General features: G+C 39.4%; 1 protein-coding gene across 1 annotated transcript in view; it reads right to left on the bottom strand.

Moving 5' to 3' along the window:
- The window catches only part of Cdc45 (cell division cycle protein 45), a 99988-nt gene that overhangs the window by 5612 nt on the left and 70203 nt on the right, over positions 1–24173 (bottom strand). Inside the window, exons 9-13 of the mRNA XM_068353973.1 lie at positions 23959–24090; positions 17484–17744; positions 16979–17117; positions 16473–16678; positions 12321–12397 (exon numbers count right to left, since the gene is read on the bottom strand). Coding sequence (XP_068210074.1) covers positions 12321–12397; positions 16473–16678; positions 16979–17117; positions 17484–17744; positions 23959–24090 — 815 coding nt within the window. The remainder of the gene's footprint in view (positions 1–12320; positions 12398–16472; positions 16679–16978; positions 17118–17483; positions 17745–23958; positions 24091–24173) is intronic.

The following is a 24173-nucleotide window of genomic DNA, read 5'->3' as shown; positions in this document are numbered from 1 at the left end:
ATTTTCCTAACACCTCTTTTATTTGCGCGGAACTTATTGCAAGTTCACTCATACGGACGCCATGCTCATGCTTTTCAATAATTCCTTGCTTTACTTCTAAAGAAAGCATTCCCTTATTCCTTTTCTCACCACTACCACTACCACTTGCGAAACTAAGCCTTTTAGGACCCATGATTTTCGTAAAATACCGTAAAAGGATGAATGTAAAAAATCACGATTAAAACACAATTAATAGCAGAACGCACAGGGCACAACCACATAAAGCCAACGAGAACAGAGGACTGACCCAAGCCACGCTAATTGAGGGTCCCTCCGAGGTTGAAGTGCTGCCTTCTATTGGCGGAAATAAAAAACACATCAGGCGCTATGAGCACCGACTACGCATACGAGTATTGTTTACTTCGGGTGTCGAAAAAAAAATTCGGGTGTAGAGTAGGAACGTGTTCGAATTGTACTTCGCGTGTCGAAAAATTCGGATACAACCGGTACGACGAAAATTGCTACTTCGTGTGTCGAAATAAAATTCGGGTGTAGAGTAAAAAATTTGCTCGAATTTTACTTCGGATGTAGATACGTTCGTGTGTAGAGGTTCCACTGTAGCTTCCTAGGGTATATTTGACTACAGTAATATTCCCAGAGAATTTACCTTTAGGTCTCCAGAATTCTAACTCCTGGCACGAATATCCTTAAAAGTTCTCTCAAGGATATCGCATAATATCAGGGGACGTATATCTTGATACGACACACAGCAATCTTCACCCCGAATAGCGTTTTCGCTTCAAGGGGGAAAGTGGCAAAAATAGAAGGGGAGCCGTTATCAAGGTACCCTTCCTCCGTTACTACCTTGAGATGGCGCCATCGTCGCCGCCATGTTTTATTCCTTGTAGCGTTGAGCAAGGTGCTACAGATATAGTAGTTTCGGGAGGGATCCTGCCAAGGCCTTTGCTATAAAAAGGAGGGCGGGTCCATCAGGACGACATGGCTATCTCACCCAAAAATAGATTTTTCGCTTTGCTCAAAATCCGTTTTTTGGGCTCAGGCTATGTCGTCCTGATGGAAGGTTACCAGAGCATTATTTAGAAAGTACTGTATCTGTGGATTTTCCAAATGTGCCTTAACCTCAGGACAATATTTCCTTGGTCATCCAGACCATAGACATATGGCGTTACCGTTATATGCCATTACTTCTAATCATGAACTATGTTAGTGCTTCCTGCCCCCTGCACGGAAGAGTCATACTAGACTTAGGAAAGAGTCTCGAGGTTTGCATATACCATATGAACAAACATAACATCAAGAGCATACAGGTCCCACTGTATGCAAAGCCAGTCAAAGTTTGTACTTTAATACGAACAAAAGTTTATATGAGCCAACATAGCACCCAGAGCATACAGGATTTGCTGTATGCAAAACCAGGCAAAGCTTGTCCTCGTGTAGGAACAATGTATGCGTAGGCAGAGAAAGGTTGCACTCACATTAGAACAAAGTTATCTATTTTGTTCACTTGTCCATATGCAGATTATTAAGGGTTAAATAATACGCTCGCATATCTTTATTAATTCAAATTTGAGGCGAAATAAGACGCAAATACCAATCAAGTATTTATTGGTAATGAATAACCAGCAATTCAACATACATAACATAGCATTAATATAATGCAAATGAATGCAATAAGAAACATATATAATACAGTCAAGACCAAAAATGATTATATCACCAGAAAGAGAAAAATAATTAGTGCTACAAAACTGATAATTTAATAAATTTTCTAATATGCATTCCTAAGAATTACTGTTTCTTCACACTGTGTAAAAACACACGGCACAAGTGTTATCTCTATGTTTCTTCACCTTTAATAACTGGAACAGTCCATAGTGCCACCTTGGTGACACTTATATTTATGTGTTGCACTGTTAAGTGTCAACACCTTCACCCGATTTTAGCAGTCCCAAACAATTCACTGTTCCTTGCAGCGCTAAGCAACAGGTTTTAGCACACTACCTGCCGCCACCACATAACGTTTCAACTCTTGCACTTGCTTCGCATAGTGTTTAAAGAATACTCTGGATGACCTCCATCCAGTGTACGAGCGAAGGCGCTCAAAGTCCATGTATGGGAAAAAGTTCAATGACGAAGCAATTTTCCTGGGATCATGACCTGCGGGTGTACTGTCAGGATCCGCTCTGCGAATGAAATAGGTGATCTTCGCCCTTAGTTGTTTTAGGGATAAGTTTGAACTCGAGGTTTCTCCTTTAAAGAGCTGTCCTCCCCTGAAGTTCTACGAAGATAGACCTTTAGACACTCTACTGGACACAGCGAGACATCTTCCTTCAGAGGGCAGATTCTCCAGGGACCCCACCTTTTGGTAGGTAGCTCGTTCTTGGCGAGAAACGTTGGGTCACGAAAGAGATTCAGTTCTCCTGCTTCTGTGAACTGAATATGGCCCTCATCTCTAGAAAGGGCCACGATTTCACAAGAATATAACTTTCTGGGGTAAGTCTTTCAGAGAGCAATCCTCATTGTTCACTGTAGAGGCAAAGTGTAGGACCTTATCCAAGGACCATGAAATGGGCTTCGGAGGTGCTGCAGGCCTAAGTCTAGCACACGCCTTAGGAATCTTGTTAAAGATTTCATTGGATAAGTCTACTTGGAAGACGTAAAGCAGAAGTCTAGTCAAGGCTGACTTACACGTTGTTATCCTGTTAGCTGCTAAACCTTGTCCATGAAGGTGAATAAAGAAGGATAAACAAAAATCTGTTGTGATCTCTTTTGGTCTTCTTGCCTTGACGAAAGCAACCCACTTTTTCCAAGATGCCTCATATTATCTTCTGGTAAGACTTATATTCTTCTAAAAAGTCTATACTGTCTCTCGAGTTCCCAAACCTTTTTTAACTGCTAAGGAGAGAAAATCATGAGATGAAGGTTTTGGGTTTTCTGTGATGAAGCGAAGACAGTCGACTTCTGTACTTGTTGAGTCAGTATTGGGTCCGGCAGAGGGACCAGCCTCAGCTTCAGTTCCAATACTAGAGGGAACCAATTGCTCTTCGGCCACTTGGGAGCCACTAGAGCTGCCGTTCCCTGAAAGGATCTCAGCTTGTTGAGGACCTTCAACAGGAGGTTCGTTGGAGGGAACAGGTAAATCCAGTTCCATCTGTTCCAATCATGGGACATGGCGTCCACCGCCTCCGCTAGAGGGTCCTCGTATGGGGCCACATGAGGTAGCTTCTTCGTTGCTCGTCGCGAAGAGGTCGATCTGCAGTCCTGGGACTTGACATAAGATGAAGGAGAATGATCCTGCGTCTAGGGACCATTCTGACTCTATCAGCGAGAGCCTAGATAGAGCTTCCGCCATCACACTGCGGAAGCCTTGAAGGTGAACTGCTGATAAGCGCCATCTCTCTTTTTCCGCTAAGCAGAAGATGGCCAACATCACTTGGTTGATTTGGGGTGATCTCGAACCCTGACGATTCAAACATCTCACTATCACCTCGCTGTCCAGAGTCAGTCTTATGTGGACTGAATAGCGAGGAGACAGTTTCTTCAGCGTGAAAAAGACTGCCATGGCTTCCAAAACGTTGATGTGGAAGGTCTTGAATAGAGAGGACCAAGTCCCTTGGACTTTCCATTGGTGAGAGTGACCTCCCCATCCTTCCTTTGATGCGTCCGTATGAATGATGACTGAAGGTAGAGGTGGTTGTAAAGGCACAGACCTCTTCAGGTTCTTGGCCTTCGACCATGGCTAGAGAAGTGATCGTAGTCGAGTCGGTATCGGTCTTCTTAGATCTCTTCAAGCGTTTGATGCGTATCTTCTCCAGGCTCCTGATGCATCTTTTAGCTGTGCTCTTAGCACTGGGTCTGTCACTGATGCAAACTGAGGGGAGCCCAGTACTCTCTCCTGTTGGCGTCTTGATATCCTGTCAGATTTCAGAAGTCTCTTGACAGATCCTGCTATCTCTCTCCTCTTCCCTGGTGGAATGGAGAGATGGTGTGATTTTAAGTTCCAATGAATTCCCAGTCATTGAAACTCTTGATCTGGAGATAATCCAGACTTTTTGACGTTGATCTTGAATCCCAGATGTTCCAGGAACTGGATCACTTTTTTGGATGCTTGCATGCATTCCGTCTCGGATGCTGCCCACACCAGCCAATCGTCCAGGTAGGCCACCACCTGGACACCTTCTAGGCATAGTTGTTGAACGACTGCATCTGCAAGCTTTGTAAAAATCCTTGGGGCTATGTTTAGTCCGAAGGGCATGGCTCTGAAGACGTATTTCTTCTGTAGCCTGAATCCTAGGTAGGAGGAGTGGGCAATGGATTGGAATATGCCAATAGGCAACTGCCATGTCTATCGAGACTGTGTACGCCCGTTTTGGCAGCAGGGTTCTTATGTGTTGTAGGGTTAACATCCTGAACTTGTTGTTTTCTATGAAATTGTTGAGTGTCGACAAGTCCAGAATGACTCTGAGTTTGTCTGAGTCCTTCTTGGGAACACAAAACAGCCTTCCTTGGAATTTGGTGGACTTTGCCCTCCTTATCAACCGTTCGCTCAAGAGTTCTCGGGTATATTCTTCCAGGACGTCGGTGGAGTATTGTAAGAATTGAGGAAATGATGGTGGAGCCTTGTTCCAGCTCCAACCTAGTCCGTTTTTTATCAGGCTGTGGGCCCAAGGATTGAAGGTCCAGCGATCCCGAAATCTTTGGAGTCTTCCTCCTACCGGAAGCATCTCACTGCTTCGGTTGTCCGGAGGACTTGCCTCCTTGACCGCGTCCTCCCCTACCCCCTCTTCCTCTTGAGGGGTATCTAGAGGAGCCTCTATTTAACCCTCTACCTTTAGGGCGAAAGGTAGTGGTCTGCCTCTCATAGGCAGGAGTAAAGGCTGGTGACTGGGCCACCATATGGTGAGGTACCATCTGGTAGGTGGGTTGGGGTTGTGCCACCATCTGGGGCACAGCGGTCATTGGAACTGCGGGAAGTTGTTGTTGTTGTTGTTTCCTGACAGGGCGAAAGGGCAACCTAGGTCTTTTCGTCTTCCTTTTTGGTTGGGGACCCTCATCCGGGGAAGACTTCCTCTTCGCCGACATGCCCCACTTTTGGAGAAGATTCCTGTTCTCCGTGACAGCCTTGTCAACTACTTCTTTGACCACTTCACTCGGGAAGAGGTCTTTTCCCCAGATATTGGAAGCTATCAGCTTTCTGGGTTCGTGTTTCACCGCAGCTGAAGCAAACATGAACTCCCTACATGCTCGTCTGGCCCTAACAAATGTGATTTGGCCATGACCATGAACATGTCTAGGGATCTATTATCGCTTGCCCTTGCCTCCAAGGTAATCTGGAGGGACAGAGATGCGGCAAGCCTTTCCTTTGTCTCTTGCTCCCTACGCAAGAGAAAGTCAGACAACTTAGGGAGGTTTTCACTGAACTGGCGTCCCGCAATATCCGCCTCCAACTTCCCAACTGAGAAGGTAAGATGTATTTCCTTCCAGTCTTTGTCATCCGTAGGCAGAGCTAGGGATAAGGGTCTACACTCCTCAAGTGTAGGGCAAGGTTTCCCAACTTCTACTGCCTTCATAACTGCCTTAAACCCTTTTTTTCGCAAAGGGAAAGGCTAGTTTAGCTGGAGCAAGAAAAGAAGGGTGTTTCTTGCTTAGGGCTGGCACTTTCGAATTAGTGAAGCCCCTGTCTTTCAGACTGCTTGCCATCAAAGCTTGAGCTTTCCCATGGTCAAGAACTATGACCTCTTTCGGCTCTGTCTCCTCCTTAGACACAGGTTCGCCTTCAGACGGATGAAGCAGTCTGAGTAAGACTCAAAGCTGAGCCAAAAGTCGACATCCTCGATGAGGACAGCTCCCAGCTTCTCTGAAATAAAGATCTTCCTGTTTGTAATTGGCATGTACTCTGCATGCCTCCAAGGGCCTACTTCAGAACAAGAAGGAAGACCCTTCACATTGAGTCTCTTCTGAGACCCACGGGACGATGCGAGATGGTCCATCCTTCTCCTCAGATCAGCGTCCCTTTCTTCGTTTTGCTTACGAAGACTCTCCATCATCGTCATGAGATTAGCCAAGGCTTTTCCCATCTCGTCAGATGGAGGAGCAGAAGACGTAAAGGGCACTGGTTCTGGGGCTGGAACCAACGAAACGGACTCCGATTCGATATCATCCTCTTCAGTCTCAGGAGCCAAGGTGGACTCCTCTTCCAGACCCTCTGCAAGAAGGTCTTTCTTGGTGTCCTCCGACACCTCTGACATCCTCTCATCTAGGTGGATGTCCTTTATCGCGTCAGAGACATCCGTATCTACAGAAATCTGGACGTAAGGGATCTCAGGTTGAGGCTGTGGTATAACGGCATCCGCAGTTGCCTTAGGGAACAGATAGGCACGCATCCGAGGTATTCTTCTGAAAGCCACGAACCCATCTGCACAGCTTACTCCGTGCTGCATCCCTTGACTCCGCTGTTTTGGGGTCATCAAAAGCCCCAGTAACAAAGGCTTTGCATACATTGCAGTCCTGGGGGTCCCAGTACTTCAGAGGTCCCTAGGAGATGAAACAGAGAGAGTGCGCCCTGCACTCTACATGGCCGCAGAAGTCCTTGCTCCTCACGTTGCAAAAGACTCGCAGGCACTTAGGGTGATCCTCCTATAAAGAGAGGAAAACTAAATGAGTATGCGGTAGTTCATCTCACCTGATAAACTATATAAATATTATTATTAATATTTTTGCATATTTATTGCATATAGCTTAGGATAGACAAGCTAGAAAAGAATTAGGAAAGACACATACTTGTGTTTCCTGTCCAGCCAATTGCTGTGACCTTCCCCAAAATTAAAACCTAGAGTTTTCCTATTCAGGGAACCCAATGGAAGAGTTCTAACCTGCAAGGATAGATAAGTGTAACTTAACACTGACTTTCCAAAGGTTTTAATAATGAGGGTAATTTGTAACTGATCATCTATCAGTATGTGGAAAGAAGTCTTTTCTTCCCCTATATAATATGGTCTCAACAATAGACTGTGCATGGATACAAAGGTTATGTTAGAAAATTAACTACTGTATAATTTATACTATAGTTTTCTGTCTGTAGTATGATCTATACTGCAAATATACTGGCTACTGTATAGTCATATACTGTAGTTTCAGCCGGCATGTTGCTGGCAAGGCTAGCACCTGGTGGTACAGTCCAGCCGGCGTCTTGCCGGCTGGGGTGGTGGTCGGCAGTATCAACCCAGCCGGCGGTACCCTGCTGGTGCACTAGTCCAGCCGGCACCTTGCCGGCTGGGGTAGTGGCCGGCACCTGCCGGCCAAGCCAGTTCTGCCGGGGGCTCGCCGACTGCCGGCGCACTGGTCTAGCCGATGCCTTGCCGGCTGGGGTAGTGGCCAGCAGCATCAACCTGGTCGGCAGCTGCCGGCTAGGTTAGTACCCAGTGGCACTAGCCGATAGAGAGAGAGAAAGCAAGGAGTAAAGGGTGCCTTATTGAATGTGTATCAACAGTAAACAGTAAATAAGGATGTAAGTGCTCAATCTTACTGGCTTCCTCCAGAATGAGGGTTCAAATGGAAGGGGAGAATGTATCATTCAGGCTTCCACTCAAACACAAACCAGTGCCGGTCTCTGTTATGTTAATGGTAGTCCAAGAGAGGACTCTACAGTAAAGGGGTCTCCTGCCGGCAGCCGGCCCAGCCTTTCCCGGAGCATTGCGTCCATAAGGGAAAGCTGAGCGACTAAGATACTACAAGTAGGAGCTCCGGTTGGTCCCACAACCTGCCGGAAAGCGGTGAGATTGTAGGACGACGGCCAAAGAATTGTGATGGCTAGGCCATCACTAAAGGACAGAAGGGGAGGGGGGGAAGGGTCCTGTATGAGGTGTGGAAGGGGCCGGCAGGGTTGCCGGTCCATCCACACCTTTAAGAAACTCTGTTTCAGTATTGACACCATCCTAGGCAGCAGGAGAATATCTATTCTCCAGCCTAGGGTCTGCCAATACAGTTAAGGGGCCGGCAGCAAGCTTGCCGCCTCCTCTCAACAAGAGAGAAACAGAGTTCCAGTGGCGGCGCCATCCTAGGCGGCAGAAGAATATCTATTCTTCAGCCTAGGGTCTGCGAGCACAGGACTAGTCTACTAGACCGCAGGGAGAAGGTGGCGGCATCATATAACCACTTCAGGTGCGGCCTAGGGAGGTCTAGCCTCCTATGCCGGCAGCCTAGTCCGACAGGGGAATGAATATTCACCCTGCCGGCCGGCTGCCAGCACAAGACTATATACTCTGAGGTTCTGATCAAAACCAAAAACCTGCTATCTGCGGCTAAGGGAAGGGACAGAAAACCCTAGCCTAGTCATGCATGAATGACAACTCGAGGCACAACCAACTAGGGTTGTAGCCTAAGGCTACACTCAGAGGGAAGGAGGGATTACCCTTAAATCTCCACTGGAGACGAGTATCGGTTTATATAACAATTCTAGCAGATATCTATCTCTGCCTGAATTGATAAAACGAAACACGAGGGTAACTGGAGAACAAGTATGAAAGTATACTAAAGCCACTAGGCTAGTAGCCTAGTGGTGGGTGAGAATCGACTACCTTAATTGCCGAAACTCTCTCGTATACGATCTCAAAAGAGGAAAATTTATATGCAATCAATGTATCTTACACATATAAATTGCCTAAATAGCTTCATTTAATTGTAATAACACTAGGAATGTCTATTATATCATGCACGAAAGTAAACTAAAACGCCTAGGCTAGGAAGCCTAGTGCAAGCAAGGTTCGTTACCTAAATCGCCGAAACTATTACGAATACCCTGTACAATCGGCATAATATAATTAACTCCTAGCAATGAAGACTGAATAGCTATTAGATATTCATGCTATTTATACCGGGAAAATCGTTCAGGCTAACTAAATAACTCATGCGTAACGAACGACAGCGCCCATGACGCCTCCGGTTCAGGCAAAAGCTCTCTCACTTGATTTAACCTATTTTCACTGTGAGGCAAGAGCTCAAATTTATACAATATAAAGATCAAATACTCAACTTTCCAGAGGCAGAAGAGGCTGGAGATTGCATGATAAATCCAACGAGATGAGCGTAAACACGAGAGTGAAAAGGAAAATCACCGAGCTTGTAGCGCTACACTAAAACCCTTATCTTTTTTCTTGCAGCAAATGAAAGAAAATACTAAATTACTGAACAAAAGTATTTCATTTAATTTAAGAAAAAAAAAATGCATTTCCACAAAATTATTTGTCTTATTAGTGTACTTTCATTACATAAATAACGATTATTATCAGAGAAGAAATAAAACTAGTATAGTCAAATTTACGCTAAGCAGTACTCATAACAACCAATACAGGCCCATGAAATACTTTGTATCGTTACTTGATATTTCAATAATGGGAATACTAATAATGCTAGAGTTATAGGGTCCTTTGATTGGCCAGACGGGCCTACATTGGATCCTTCTCTCTGGTTATGGTTCACTTTCCCTTTGCCAACACATACATTGAATAGTCTGGCCTATTCTTTACAGATTCTCTTCTGACCTCATACACCTAACAAAACACTGAGATTACCAAGCAATTTTTCACTCTAGTGACCACTTTCCTCTTGGTAAGGGTAGAAGAGGCTCTTTAACTAAGGTAAGCAGCTCTTCTGGGAGGACGAAACTCCAAAATCAAACCATTTTTCTCTTGTCTTGGGCAGTGTCATATCATCTGTACCATGGTCTTCCACTGTCTTGAGTTAAAGTTCTCTTGCTTGAGGGTACACTCTGGCACACTGATATATCTAATTTCTCTTCCTCTTGTTTTGTTAAAGTATTTACAGTTTATATAGGAAATATTTATTTTAATATTGTTCCCGTTTTTAAAATATTTTACTTTTCCATTTTTCCTTTCCTCACTGGGCTATTTTCCCTGTTGGGGCCCCTGGCTTATATCAACCTGCTTTTCCATCTAGGGTTGTGGCTTAGCAGGTGGTAATAATGATAATAATAATAATACTAAACATTAGCCTATTGGAGGGAAATCACTCTATTGCCCGCTTGTTTTCCGCCAAAAATATGGCATCACCAGACTTGATATGAACTCGACATATATTAAAATTTTACTTAAATGTACATATTTCTTACTGAAAATGGATGCTGTATATTATCAATAAAAGAGAATACTAACTTATCAAAATAGATCAGTTCATTTTTATACAAAAAAATAGATTATTTCCAAGGAAATCTTTGCCCTACTAGTTACAATTTGACATACTTGTGACGTCATCACAGTGAAAAAGTGGGCGTAAAGTTGTAAGTTGACGACTACCTATACTGATATCACCACTGGGGATACTTGAGAAAAAGTATCTTTAGCTGCCTCCATCAAAAATGACAGAGAATGCCAAGCCTTTCTTGTGTAAAACTTGTCGTTGGGGTCTGGAACGAAGAGCTTCCAGCAAGTGCTGAATTGTGGTAATCCCCTCACACTCTACCAACCCCAAAAGCTCACTAATATAGATCTAAGGTCTCTGCTTCTTGAGTAAACTGCTGGGACCAAGCCAGCAGTGAACACTGAATTTAATGAGGAGAGCACAGTGCTAAACAGTCTCACCTGTATTGACATGGACTTTACCAACAATGACATTGAAGAAGACTTAGCTTTTCTGTTCCTCAAATACACTCTCCTATTATGGTGATAATTGTGAACAGGCACGCACCTAGGGCTCAGAGTAGGCATCCGTGCTTCACTTGCATTCGAATTGCTGCTTTGTTTCATCACTCTACAAATCCAGAACCATTCAAACTAAAAAGCATGAAAAAAAAATTACAAAGCTCTATACTTGTTGCAGCCGAAGACAAAAGTGACATTTTTGACAGGAGAGTAGGAGGGGCTACTCACTCGCACTCAAACCTTTCATTAACTACCTCGCTAACAATGTAAATGGCCAGTCCAGCTCCACTGAAGACATTCTGTATTTCAAAGGACAAAAGGTTTGTATACGAGTTGGAATTGGAATATATATTCATGTTCTCTGTTAGCATTTGCATACCTAGCAAAACACAGAGCTGTTTCTTACTTAATAAATTATTGAAAAATTATGTGTACATTGAGAAAAATTTCTAGAACACAGTTAAATTCTATAAAACGTTGTACTGTGCTACACCTGCCTAAAATATTTTCATACAAAAAAAATGACAAGAAAATGTGTTCACTTGAAATAATCAAATACATATGAAAAAATATTACAGTAAATTGTTGTGATATAATTCAAATAAAGCCATTAGAGTTCCTGAAATTCCTTGCTTTGATTGAAACATTGGCAAATCTTCAGTTTCTGTCAGGACTCTATTCAAAATATGGTTGGTTTCCCTTTGTTTTTTGGAGTTTTGCTTTTCTAGCAATTCTGACCACTTCTGTAAGAAATCATTAGTTTTACAAATAAAGGCATTCTTCAAAAGCAAACAATAATGGTTGAGAGGTCAAATGCAAGGAAGTATCATAAGTTAACTAGGGGTGCTGTATCACTTTTAAATCCTTGTATAAACCATCAGTGTTCTTGGCTTATGCCTATCACCTTTATCTTATTCAGAGTGAAAAGTTTCAGATATACCTGAGGGTCAACCAATATGGATCCTAAAAATTCTGAATATAATACACATCCACAAAGGCTAATATTATATAGAACCATTAGAGAGACATCTGACAATGTTTCTAGAGTTTAATAATATATTTAAGTTTTGATAAATTTGTTAGGTATTACTATAGTATTCATGTTATGAACTAAAAATATTGAGTTTAAAAAATCACCTGTAGCTAAACAACTTGTACCATCCAACACCATCATCATCATATTAAATAGCCATCGTTGCATTTTTTTTTTTTTTTTTTTTAGTCAAGATGAGTCTGCAGAGCATTTTCAAAGCAATATTTGTCACTCCACTATCTTACTGTATTATAGCTAGGGTAAAATTAGGATAAGGGTACACGAGCTATTCAGCCCATTTCTAAAGCATACCTTGCACAGGTTGTTCACATCAACACTTGCCACTTTCAAGATAATATACCTAACTTCCCCTGCTTAAGTCTTATGATTTGACTTGGTTAAGAAAAGCAAAGAAAGTCTCCTATCAATTTAAAGAAATAACTATACTTTTATAATCAAAGAAAAAATTCCTACCAGAAATGAATTAAAATTGTATATACAGTAATCCACATCATACAAAATGCAACATAAACTCTACCAGCAAAGATTTCTTTCATATGAAGATCACAGCAAAAGACTAAATGAGGTGATTTATGAAATTCAAAATGATTTTAAAAATCTTTCCAACTTACTATTTGTGTCGAAGTATTCTAATTCTGATTTAGATGCTGTCTTTTCTGCTGCCTGCTCAAAAGCTTTGCCAAAGAAGCTGAAAAAGGGAATGTTATTTATTGAACTATCAGATTTTCAAAACTTATATGGAGAAAGAAAAATAAAATTACAGAATACATTCAAGTATCATTATGTTTTACCAAAAATCCAATTGCTGTAGCTTACTTTTGTAACAGATGCATTCTTGGTCTTTGAAACTCTCAGTCATTAGACATTTGTCGAACAGACAAATTAAATTTGAATAAAAAAATCTGTTATTTCTATACATTCATTTTACTTTGACCACCCCGAAGCTGGCTTAAGTGAAATTATCCCAAATAACTTTGTGGGCCGCTCACCCACTAAGGTGACATCTGGTGGTTAATGTCAACATAAATCAGTCTAGATGTTAAAACTAATGCTCCTCCTCTTGACCTCATTAGTCAGTGGGAAGGAGAGTGGTCATGTACAGTACATGAACATCAGGTGAATATAAAAATGAAAAAAAAATTATTATTTAAACTCAAAATTATTTCTATGAACCTTCCCTGACTCCCACACTCTGATGGAGGTGGGTCATGAAGGAAAGAGATGGGAAAATTAATGTCCTAAAGGAAAATACCATATATCTCCATGTATACGCTGACTTTCAGATAAAACAAAGTAAAAAATTAGGGCAAATTTTAATGAATTTAGGTCATATTGGCTGTATTAGACAACTGGTGAATAACAAAACCATCAGTGTACAGTATGGGCTAGCTTTTAATGTATTCCAACAAAATCTAAAATAAATTAAATAAAGATGATTTTATATCATGCTATCATGCTTTTGCTAAACACGCAAGCTAAATCAGAAACCATTGCTATGTTTACATTCCATCGCTGATCGTAACAAACAAATGCATTTGCACATCTGCATTAAGGTTAGTTTTAGCAACAACAGATATCATACCAAGTTATCACACCGAGTTCAAGGCCAGCTAACCAATAAACATTGTTTGGAATTCAAGGTATGATTTTCATTTCTGTTGTATAAGACAACCCCCAACTTTTAGGGGTGAATTTTAGGATTTAAGGGTCGTCTTATACATAGAAATATATGGTACTGTACTCAATTATACACCAGACTCACCTCTTAGTGTAATGTCTCAGCACTAAACTTTTACGGCTAAGGTTATTCTAAATTCTAACACTAATTAAAACTATCCATTAATAAAACTAAAAGAAACCCATCTTTTACTAAAACCCATTACCAGCCACTACTATGGCAACTAAAGCCCAGTAATCTTAAGAAAACTAGGACTCTTCAAGATAAAGTTTAGCAAATACCGATAAGGTATGCCCTGATCTGCGGTAGAATCTTTCCAAAGACAAAATCCTACAAAATTTCAGTGGTGTTCCTATTTTTCTAATATCATGCAATTCCTTCCTCTGACTTGGAAGTAATTCCCTATAAGCCTGTGACCAATTTTTCAACCAGAAAAGATAAACATTTGAGTAAAGATGAATTGACAACCTAACCCTACAAAACAAATTGGGAATATTACCCTTAATATCTGCAGTTTTGGCCACATATTACTTAAACAGCTCTCACTAGCCAGAGAAATCTATTCTCTGATGAAGTCGCAACTTCCTTTTCTAAATATAGTATTAAAAAAATTGTGGTAAATCTTCTATCTAAAGACTAATCGTAGCTCTGGAGGTCGGCATAAGCAATAAAATCCTAAAAGACCTAAAACCTACCTTACAAGAAAAAACTATTAGTTCACTAAGCATTAGCTAATGAGGTCAAAGAAACAGTTCCAGCTAAGAGATCTTTAATTGAAAGATTTTTTCAAAATGCTCTAAATTTGAATTAGTTTTAGTGTGATGCAGAGACATAAAACCCTAAATAGCTGAAATGGACTGCTTCCTTCAGGAAAGGTGATTAGTCCCCTAGAGTTGAGCCTAATTACAAGATTTTTCAGACCAATTAGTATATGTAATGCTGGGGCAAGGACCATATTCTCAAAATCATGTTAACTCTGAATTCTAGAAAAAATGAAAAGACCATCTTATTTGGACAAATTCTATTCCTATAAAAGGGAATGCAAAATTTTACTATTCCTATTATTTTACTGACCCATTTCTTGCTTCACCAGTTAAAATGAATATTACATTGACTTGATAAACCTAATTATGGATTGAGTTGAAACCTAAAATAGACTAACTAGAGGGTGTGGATAAAAGCCCTTGGCTCTTTGGACTGTCTCCATAGAAAACAATGTAGTACACAGGGGTTTGGAATGCAATACTCTCAAAATAAGTTGCTTGAGAAGAATTATTGCATGACAGTCTCCTCGGTCACTCCTACCACAGAGGCCATAGATCTGAAAACCTTTCTCTTTGAAGCTGATAAGGGGCCACCAACTGTTAATCATTAATATATCATCCAAGGTTTTCTTGTTCTGAACTAGTTCATCAACTGATTTGTTGTGACAAACTAAAGTAAAGGCATTGATCTGGATACAACCAGTCCTGTAACATGGAATCCACTTTCCATGCTTGAGTATCCTGAACTGGTGAACAAAAATACTTTTATCTTATTGTCTAGAGATGTTGCAAACAAGCTTACATTTGATTGCACCCACCTATTCTAAACCTCTAAAAATACTTCCAGAAGATACCATTCATTAGGAAGAATCTGGTTCTTTCAACTTCCCTGAACAGCCGGGATGTTCAATCTTCTTGGTATACACCAAGGAGGATAGATATCTCCTCCTTTGTCCAAGTCAATAGCATCTGCTCAGCATACTATATAAAGTTAATTAAATTTGGAAAAGGATCATTAAACACAAGATAGATCTAAGCTCTCTTAATGTTCTAGGAGTTTTGGTGTCCGACTGTTACTGTAATCTTATTTTTAGAATTTGACCTTTATTGAAGATTTTGAGAAACTTGTCAACGGTATAGCTTTTGGAAAATGGAAAATTGGATAACTGAGGGACTCAATAAGTGACTGTGATCACAGACAGTAATTATAGCTCAGGCATTAACTAGACAGGGAAAACTTTCCTCCTATATAATAACACTAAATGACTGATCTCAATGAGTATTTTTCCGTTTAATCTTTGATCTATGTCCTTGGCATTGTAGACATCAAAATCAAGTATATAACACTCCATTAGTAGCCTGGAAGTTTGGAATGATTAAATATCTTACGGAAATAAAAAAAAACTAGTATGCTGGATCAGCAGCAAAACCCAACTCTATAAAATTTAAAATTATTAGGAACATCTGAATGAAACTTGACTGTACGTATTGCAGTAGAGGTAAAGATTACCCTGCCGCATGATATTATAAATATTTGTTACCGACTTAAAAACTTCATTTCCTATTCTACGTTGTATCAACCAAGAATAATTATACAAAATTCATATTCTGATCCCAACTTCATATACAAAAAATTGGAATAATAAAAAATAAACTGTGTATTTTAGTCAAAATTCATGTGAAAGAGGTAAGCAGACAGTCATTGCAGGCATAAATGGATTTAACTTTTAATGAAAATCATGGGAGGCTTTCTATCATTCTATCTCCTCTGCTAGGACAATAGTGGGCATGCAGTTCTAGGAGTCACATGTCTGAAAGTGTATCTGTGCTGGGTTACCTAAAGACCTATACAACTCTTTTTTTTTTTTTTTTTTTTTTTTTTTCTGGAGTAAAAGGAAGGACAAACCTACATAAGACACTACGGTTCCCATTACTGGATGACTGATCAGTGAGAAAAAGTGGAGCTGCCAGGTGTTCTCAGACTTCTGAGTACTACTTTGCTCAAGTTTTCATGGCTGTTAACACCCAGCTACGCTGAGTTAGTCCTTGTAAAGAACAAGGGTTTGTATTTGTCTCATAACATAGGAATTTCTTTCAAACCAATCATAAAACACCAGTAGAAAACAGAAATGGTCATATTTCTATCAGCTTAAAAGGAAAGTTAATGCAAAATATTCAACACAAGATGCATACCATATTATCAATTACATTAATTTCACAACAACCAAACATTCTGATAAATAAAAAGCATATATACTGGAAAACAAGATTTTAAGATGAATATAATTTAGATATAATTCATCACAAAATCTAATTCATACTTTCTAGGCGACTCCTCTGAAACAGGTGGGATACCGCAAATGAGACACGTATTAGTCTCCGAGGAACGGACATCTGGAGTTGTGATGACGAGAGGGAGCGAACGACTTTTCTTACTACGGCTTATGGACACATGTGCTCTGAGGGTGAAACGCGCAAGAAGGGAGAGACAATGGGGAGCAGAGAAAAATCTTGCATCGGGTGTACCCTGTAATTGGAGAAAAATAAATTAAAATCTTTAAATGCTATTAATATTATTCATATGTTAACTCATATAATGAAAATCTTTAACAATTCACACAAGTCAACAAAATCTCAAACCCTTATAGTACTGACCCCTAAACCATTTTCTCTGAGAAACTAGATATGTAAATTAAAAATAACTGGATAAAATGGAAATTTGGAGGATTTTAAAAATATCTTTCAAGATTTACATAATAGACTTGTTATTCACAATTAATTGATATTAGGGATCACAGAAAATGAGAGAAAAACTGATAAAACAAACCTCAATGACTGTTGCATAAAGGAAAGGTCCCGCTGATATTATTTGATTCATGTCAAGGAAAGTCTGCATCTGCCTATATACAGCTTCCAACTGTTGCTTGGAAGTTTCAATGCCTTTTTCTAATACAGATAATTTATTCCTGAAACATAATGCCAAATTCTAATAAGATGAATCAAGCTAAAAATATAATGAACCTTTTGTACGATCTAATTTGCACTCAAAATACAAAGTAAACACTCCTGAGTGCTACATATTCTAGACTACAAAATCCATCATTCTGCAATGTTAAGTACTATCATAATAAATAATATATTCTAATAACGCACTTATCATTTAGTGAATTCTATGTACAGGTACTGAACCAAAAATGAAAAAAAAATTCTCTTTAATACAGTTGTAATATTTCATTAACTTTTAAAGCTATGAATTACAATAATGGAACCACAAAGTATAAAGGAGAAATTCATATGGAAAGCTCCGATATTTATAAAATATAAACACGTACATGCTAAGGCAATCGGTGACATCAAGAAAGGCATCTGCTGATGTTTTTTCCTTGTCGGTGGATTCTAACAATGCAGAGGCAGCATAAACATAGTCCATGGCACTGTACTTGCTTCTGAATCCGTGGGTTAATGTGAAAGAAGCAAAACACAGGTTACCTAAACCATACTTCTCAACTTTTGCTTCTAAGAGTGATTGAAGTTCATTGCGTAATGCCATGTCCATTCCGCTATATTTCTGCTTGCACTGTGATAGAGGTAGTCTGAAATGAGAGCAAACTGACAATATTATAATCTGTAAGATAAATATCAGTAAAGACATGATAATCTTATTCAAGCTACCTCAAATAACTATCATAAAGAATTGCAGTCAGATTTACTTTCATTACAAATAATTGGGCTTGTTTCATCTATCAAATTATGATTATGACAGCAAGAAACTAAGGCCATCCTATTAGAAGGTTGCTGTTAATGCATTAGTGATTTTATCTGCATGACCAAGGAATGTTGAAAAGCCTCATGGCATGGTAAGATAGGAAGGTGGCATCACAAAAAGGAATTGGCTGAAATATGTAGCGCACAGAAGGCGGAAAAAAAGATTGACAATGCAGATTGAGGTGGTATGATCATGTGAAGTGAAGGGCAGCAGAATAATTGGTCAGAAAAACCAGAACACATGGAAGGGGCCTAGAAAATTGGGGAGTATGGGAGTATATGAAGATTTAGACCATATTGGAGTTCAAGACAGAAAAGAGAACTAATTTTACATCTAAACATGTAAAGGTAAGCCAATGTAAAAGTGCTCATTGCTATGATGATTCATCTCTAATCTTACTTCTATATTCTTATATTCTTTTTTATTTTTACACATCAGTTCTGTTGTACGAAAACTTTCTGAGTCCTAAGCCATTTATTTTTGGCAGGTTTTACAATATCAGCTCATTATAAATACAACGAAAATATATGGATGACCACAAGACAAAACAGCTGTATTTATTTAAAAGTTCTGGGACTTGTATTTTGACACCATAATAAGAAATAAAAGGCCTCTGGCTAAAACATTAGTGATGCTTTTAGGGTCATTTGGTATGATCACTGCCTCCTGCCATTCCCATACAGAATGCAGATTTTTTGCATCTTTGACTTCAAAAATAATTTATTTTCTCTCTCTCTCTTTTTTTCTTAAAGTGCTTTACAATCACATAAAAAGTAACAAAAGCTTCTTTTTTGTTGGATCCAACATATATTTTATTGCCTTGATCTCTACCTATGAAGAGTATACACTTCCACTTCAAAAAATTATTCATATGATGTTCTGATAAAACAAAGTGAAAATCATTGATCTTGCAGTTTGGAGATTTAAATAAAAAGTAATGAGCTTATTCAACTTATACAACATTTGTTCTTTCATCATTATCATTATTACTAGCCAAGCTACAACCCTGGTTGGAAAACCAAGATGTTATAAGCCTAGGGCCTCCAACTGGGAAAAATAGTCCAGTGAGGAAAGGAAATAAGGAAATAAACTAAATGTGAAGTAATGAAGTTGAAATAAAATATTTTAAAAACAGTAACATTAAAACATCTGCTGGAAGTTTGAGCTTTTGAAGTTTATCGATTGAACTACCCGATTAAGATAATCATTCCACAACTTGGTCATAGCTGGAATAAAACTTCTAGAATACTGTGCAGTATTAAGCCTCATGATGGAGAAGGCCTGACTATTAGAATTACCTGCATACTTAGTATTACGATCAAGATGGTACTCTACGGGAAGATCTGCATGTAAAGGATGAACAGAATTCTGAAAAATCTTATGCAACATGCATAACAAACTAATTGAATGATGGTGTCAGAGATTAATATCAAGATCAGGAATAAGAAATTTAATGAACCGTAAGCTCCTGTCCAAGAAATTAAGATGATAATCAGCAGCTGAAGATCAGACAGAACAATACTCGAAACAAGGTAGAATGAAAGAATTAAAATACTGAAAATCTTACAAGACTTTCTCAATAAGTTAATTTTTTGTGCAACTGAAGAAGACACGCACCTGGTGTGTTTCTCAAAAGTAAATTTGCTGTTGAGAATCACACCTAAGATTTCAAAAGAATCATAGAGTTGAAGAAACATTATTAATGGTGAGATCTAGATGCTGAGGAGCAATTGTTCTTGACCTACGTACAATCATACTTTGAGTTTTGTTAGGATTCATCTTCATGCCGCATAATTTGCACCATGCACTAATTTTAGCTAGATCTCTATCTAGGGATGCAGCAATCCCAGATCTACTTTCAGGAGATGGAATTGATGCAAAAAAGTAACATCTGCATATGCAATATGCTTGTTTTCAAGGCCAAACCACATTCCATGTGTATATAGTATGGAAAGTAATGGTCCAAGAACACTACCCTGAGGAACACCAGATATCACATCACAATACTCACTATGGTGCCGATCAATAACAACTATTTGCAATCTATTACTTAAAAAATCAATAATGATGCCAAGATAACACTCACCCACTTCCAACTATTTGAGTTTGAAAACAAGGGCCTTATGATTTACAAGGTCAAAGGCAGCACGCACTAAAATCCAGTCCAATCATATGAATTCCTGACCACGATCAAGGAATTTCTGTACAGCACTGGAGATTGTAAGAAGGGCATCACAACCCCAAAGGCCTATACAAAAGCCAAATTGCAAAGCTGAAACCCGGCTGTTAGAATTTTTGGGGTTGTGCTGTATGATCACCAAGAACTTTCATGAAATATGCTAAAACAGGAAATCCAATAAAATATAAAATACTAAAGAAATATTATCTTTCCTGTTCTAGTGTCAGTATTATTATTATTAGCATTACAAGCCAAGATATAACTCTAGTTGGATTCAGATTCAGTGTGTAGACTCACAAAATCAACTGGCAATCAATGAAATGTCATTGACAAGAACTGTCACTAATACTGGATACAATGCTACTTGGGTACTAACTTGCTCCAAGCCATCATCATGGTCGCCGAGATAATCACATTTGTTCCGTCAGTTCCCATGCAGTGAGAAAGTTATGATTAATTATTCATAATTCTTAATAGCAGTATTATCACATAGTGTAGGGGGGGGTGACTTATTTACTGTTGAAGATAACCTTTGGTAGTTGTTTTGTTTTGTTTTAGCAATCAGTCCCCACAGAGCTAGTTGCTTTTCACTCCCCAACTTTTTTTGAAAGCATGGAGGTGATTTAGTTTTCATATCCTACCACCAATTCCAGTGTTATGAACTTAATTCTAATTAAATTGGCTAACATCCAGGATTGGAATTGATTAGTTTCCATAACCTCTAAATGACAGTTTTATAATCTTGTGACTTTTATCAATAGAAAGATTATAATGGAAGAGGGAATAAACCATAATTTTCATCGCTTTATTTTTGTAGTATTTTCACTTATGAGATTGTTTGTGAATATACAAACACTTTTGATATTACCTATGGTTTTGGCCTGGGAGTTCATACAGGTACAAAGTAATGCCTTTCAATCATAACAATACTGACCCAAGAGTGTTCACAAAACTAGCACTCTGTAATTGAACTCCTACAGTTGCAAGGAGTTCAGGTCATTGCCTACTTGGACACTGGGCTTATTTGGGCAGTGACGATAGAATTATGCCTCAGGTAAACAAATTGGTTCTTGCGTGTTCTTTAGCAAAGAATCCTATTTTTTTCTTCAAAAGGGCAAATGAAGAAGGTTTTAGGCCTTCTTCCATTTGCCTAAATAGTCGACCCAGTGCTAAAGACCAAATTAAAAGACCTTGATCGGGTGTGGAGAAGGGCAGCTTGGAAAGGATGTCGATACAATAGGGTATAGTTAATGCAAAGGAATTCTCAGGTCGTGGATCACAACAAAGGCTCTTTACATGTCTGTCCCATTGGTCCATCCCCCAATTTTCCATGCTCTTCATGTAGAAGCTTCCATTTCGGGCTGGGGAGGTCATTTAGAAGAGACCTATGTGTTCCAGAAATAACTCCTTCAGTTCACACCATTTCTCACATAAATGTGTTGTAGCTGATGGGGGTTTTCCTGACGACATTGAAGAGCTCAGTCCAAGATGGAATGCTCTTATCAAGATTTTCATAGACAACCAGACAGCAGTCTAGTGCCTCAAGAGAGAGGATCCAGCTTGAGAATCCTCAATGCAGTGACTGTTCCCATTATGAAGTCCCTTCAGGAGAGGAATTTGTTCCTTTTCCCATTCCACCAGTTGGGCTCTTTCAATGTAGTAGTGGACACCCTATCCAGACAGTCAGCTTTGATTACAAAATGTACCTTGGATCAGAACTCTTTCCAAAAGATCCTAAGAGTTGGTTCCAGTTTTCCAAACAGACCTGTTTGCAACAAAAGAAAACCACAATCTTCCACTATAAGTAGCTTCATATGAGGATTCTTAGGCAGTGGCAAATTATGCCTTGGATCAAACTGGAACAGATGGTCATTAATTTGTTTCCTCCAAGTTTGATTTCAAAGGCTTTGAATATCACTCAGGGTGTTTCAAAGACAGCTGTGCTAATATCTCCACATTGACCAAACAGCCATTGGTATCCAGTGCTCTGATACCGAGACTACACCCTCTTCAGCCAATACAGCTGTATCAGAAGGTAGGGAGTCAGAATATCTTTGCTTCTTTCTTTCTGACCCAGAACCTTCACACTTAAATTCTCTCTCCCTTGTATACAATAGGGAATTCTCAACTTGCATGACATATTTGATGAGCTATAAGCAGTCTTCTTCCATTAGACAATACCAATTGTTGTGTAAGAATTCTGAGCTAGATAACCTTGGGCTTCTTGGCTTCCTTTCTGGTTGACCAGATTGAGGATAGGAAGCATAAACCAAGAACAATTTTGTCATACAAATCTGCTTTGAAAGATCCTCTTGCATGAAATTTTGCTGGGGATTTAGACTTGGACATGTTTCACAAGCTTACCCAGTCTTTTACCCTACAATACTCGACCAATCTCTTCAGTATCTTGGTCTTTGGATAGTGATAAAGTTTTAGGCAAACTTTGATAACTCCTCTATTTTCCTTTAAGAGTTATTACAGGTATTTTATAGCTTTAGCCTCAGGAGCAAGAGTCCCCCTTGAAGCTTTCCAGAGAGATCAGGAGTTTATTACCATAATTCTTGACCATCTCCTAATCCTGCCTCCAGGGTTGCTGATTTCAGCCAAAAACAAAAAGCCTCTTCAAAGCTGGAATCTTTATATCACAGATTCAGGATAAGGAGATGGTAACCTTCGTCCGATATTTTTTTTTTACAATTATATCTACAGAGATCCACATCTCAAAAAGGCAGTCTGTTTCAAAATACCCAGGTCAAGTACCTTTCAACAGGGACTCTATATTCTAATGACCTTCCTTATCAATAAAACTGATCGTCTTCCGCCATTCCTAAAACCTAAGCTGTGAAAAATTGCTTCATTGGCCTTCTTTGCTAATATGCTATTTCAGGATACCCGCTTATGAAGTGGTCTGGGCATAGGGGATTTATAAGACACTACTAGTAACAAATACGAGCAATGCAACATGCATGTGTGGAACTCTGCTCATTCAAGGCTCCTACGAGGGGAGATCGCTTGAAAGAAGGGCCACATCATCCAGGTCCTTAAACAGAAGCAGTGACAGGCATCAAAGTTTTTCTCCGGGGTTTTCCATTATGAGGCAGGTGTTCAACTTGTTAGTTTTTCTTTTCACCTGAAAACACATGATTTAAGTTGTTTCATTGGTTGTAAATGGTTGTCCTTGAAGGTACAAGAGTCGGCCTTACCTGCAGCTTGCCCCGGGGGTATGTTGGAGTTGTCAACCTTCTTTGGGTTTCTGCCCCAGGAAGACAAAGACGGGGCAGAAGTTTGAATACCGGAGGACGAGAAGGGATAGCCAGCAGCCATCTTCTATTTTGAGGAAGGCCCTAAAGGCAATGAATCTTGCTTAACATTCTCCCTCCTTCTACCGCACTCTGACCACAATGAATGCGACCACTCCCTGCACTCGTCACAAAGGGGCATAGAGAATGGGGATCCACATCTATACTGCTCAAAAAACTGCCATTATAATTGGACAGGCCCTGAAAATTACACTAGGAGTCTCCATAATTAGTTAACCACAATCACCCAGAAAAGTGAAAAAAAAAAAAAATTATTGAAATTGATTAGAAAATACAACCAAGCTTTGTTAGCACCGAGATCACATTCATACACATCGGAGCTGAAATTAAAACGGCTACTCAGTGTACAAGCATGGGCCAAGGCTTTCTTACCCCCCCCACCAGTAACTATTGGAAGAGTTCTAATTACACGGAAATCATGTTCCTATTGCGGGATGAGAGTTTGTATTTATGAAAGAACACAGTAAATAACTTAACCCACTAAATTCTGTTACAATGGAAATAATAATTCAAAACAAAATAATACAAATAATAAATCTTACCCCATTTCCGCTAGCAATTCGCAGAGTCTCTTTTCACCTTTTAATGTCCATAATTTTAGAGATGTAGCGGTATACAACGAATGACGCATGCTCTCTACTAAACTGCAATGTCTATAGAGTGCGAGCTGTAATCTATGAAGAATAGTTAAGGATAGAATATCTCTGTCTTGTAATCTTACAAAAAAAGTAAATAGCATAAAAAGCATGACCCGTTT

This window comes from Palaemon carinicauda, chromosome 30 (assembly GCF_036898095.1).
Source record: "Palaemon carinicauda isolate YSFRI2023 chromosome 30, ASM3689809v2, whole genome shotgun sequence".
Taxonomy (NCBI): domain Eukaryota; kingdom Metazoa; phylum Arthropoda; class Malacostraca; order Decapoda; family Palaemonidae; genus Palaemon; species Palaemon carinicauda.
Note: the sequence above shows the minus strand (reverse complement) of the source record. Positions and strands in the feature narration are given on the sequence as shown.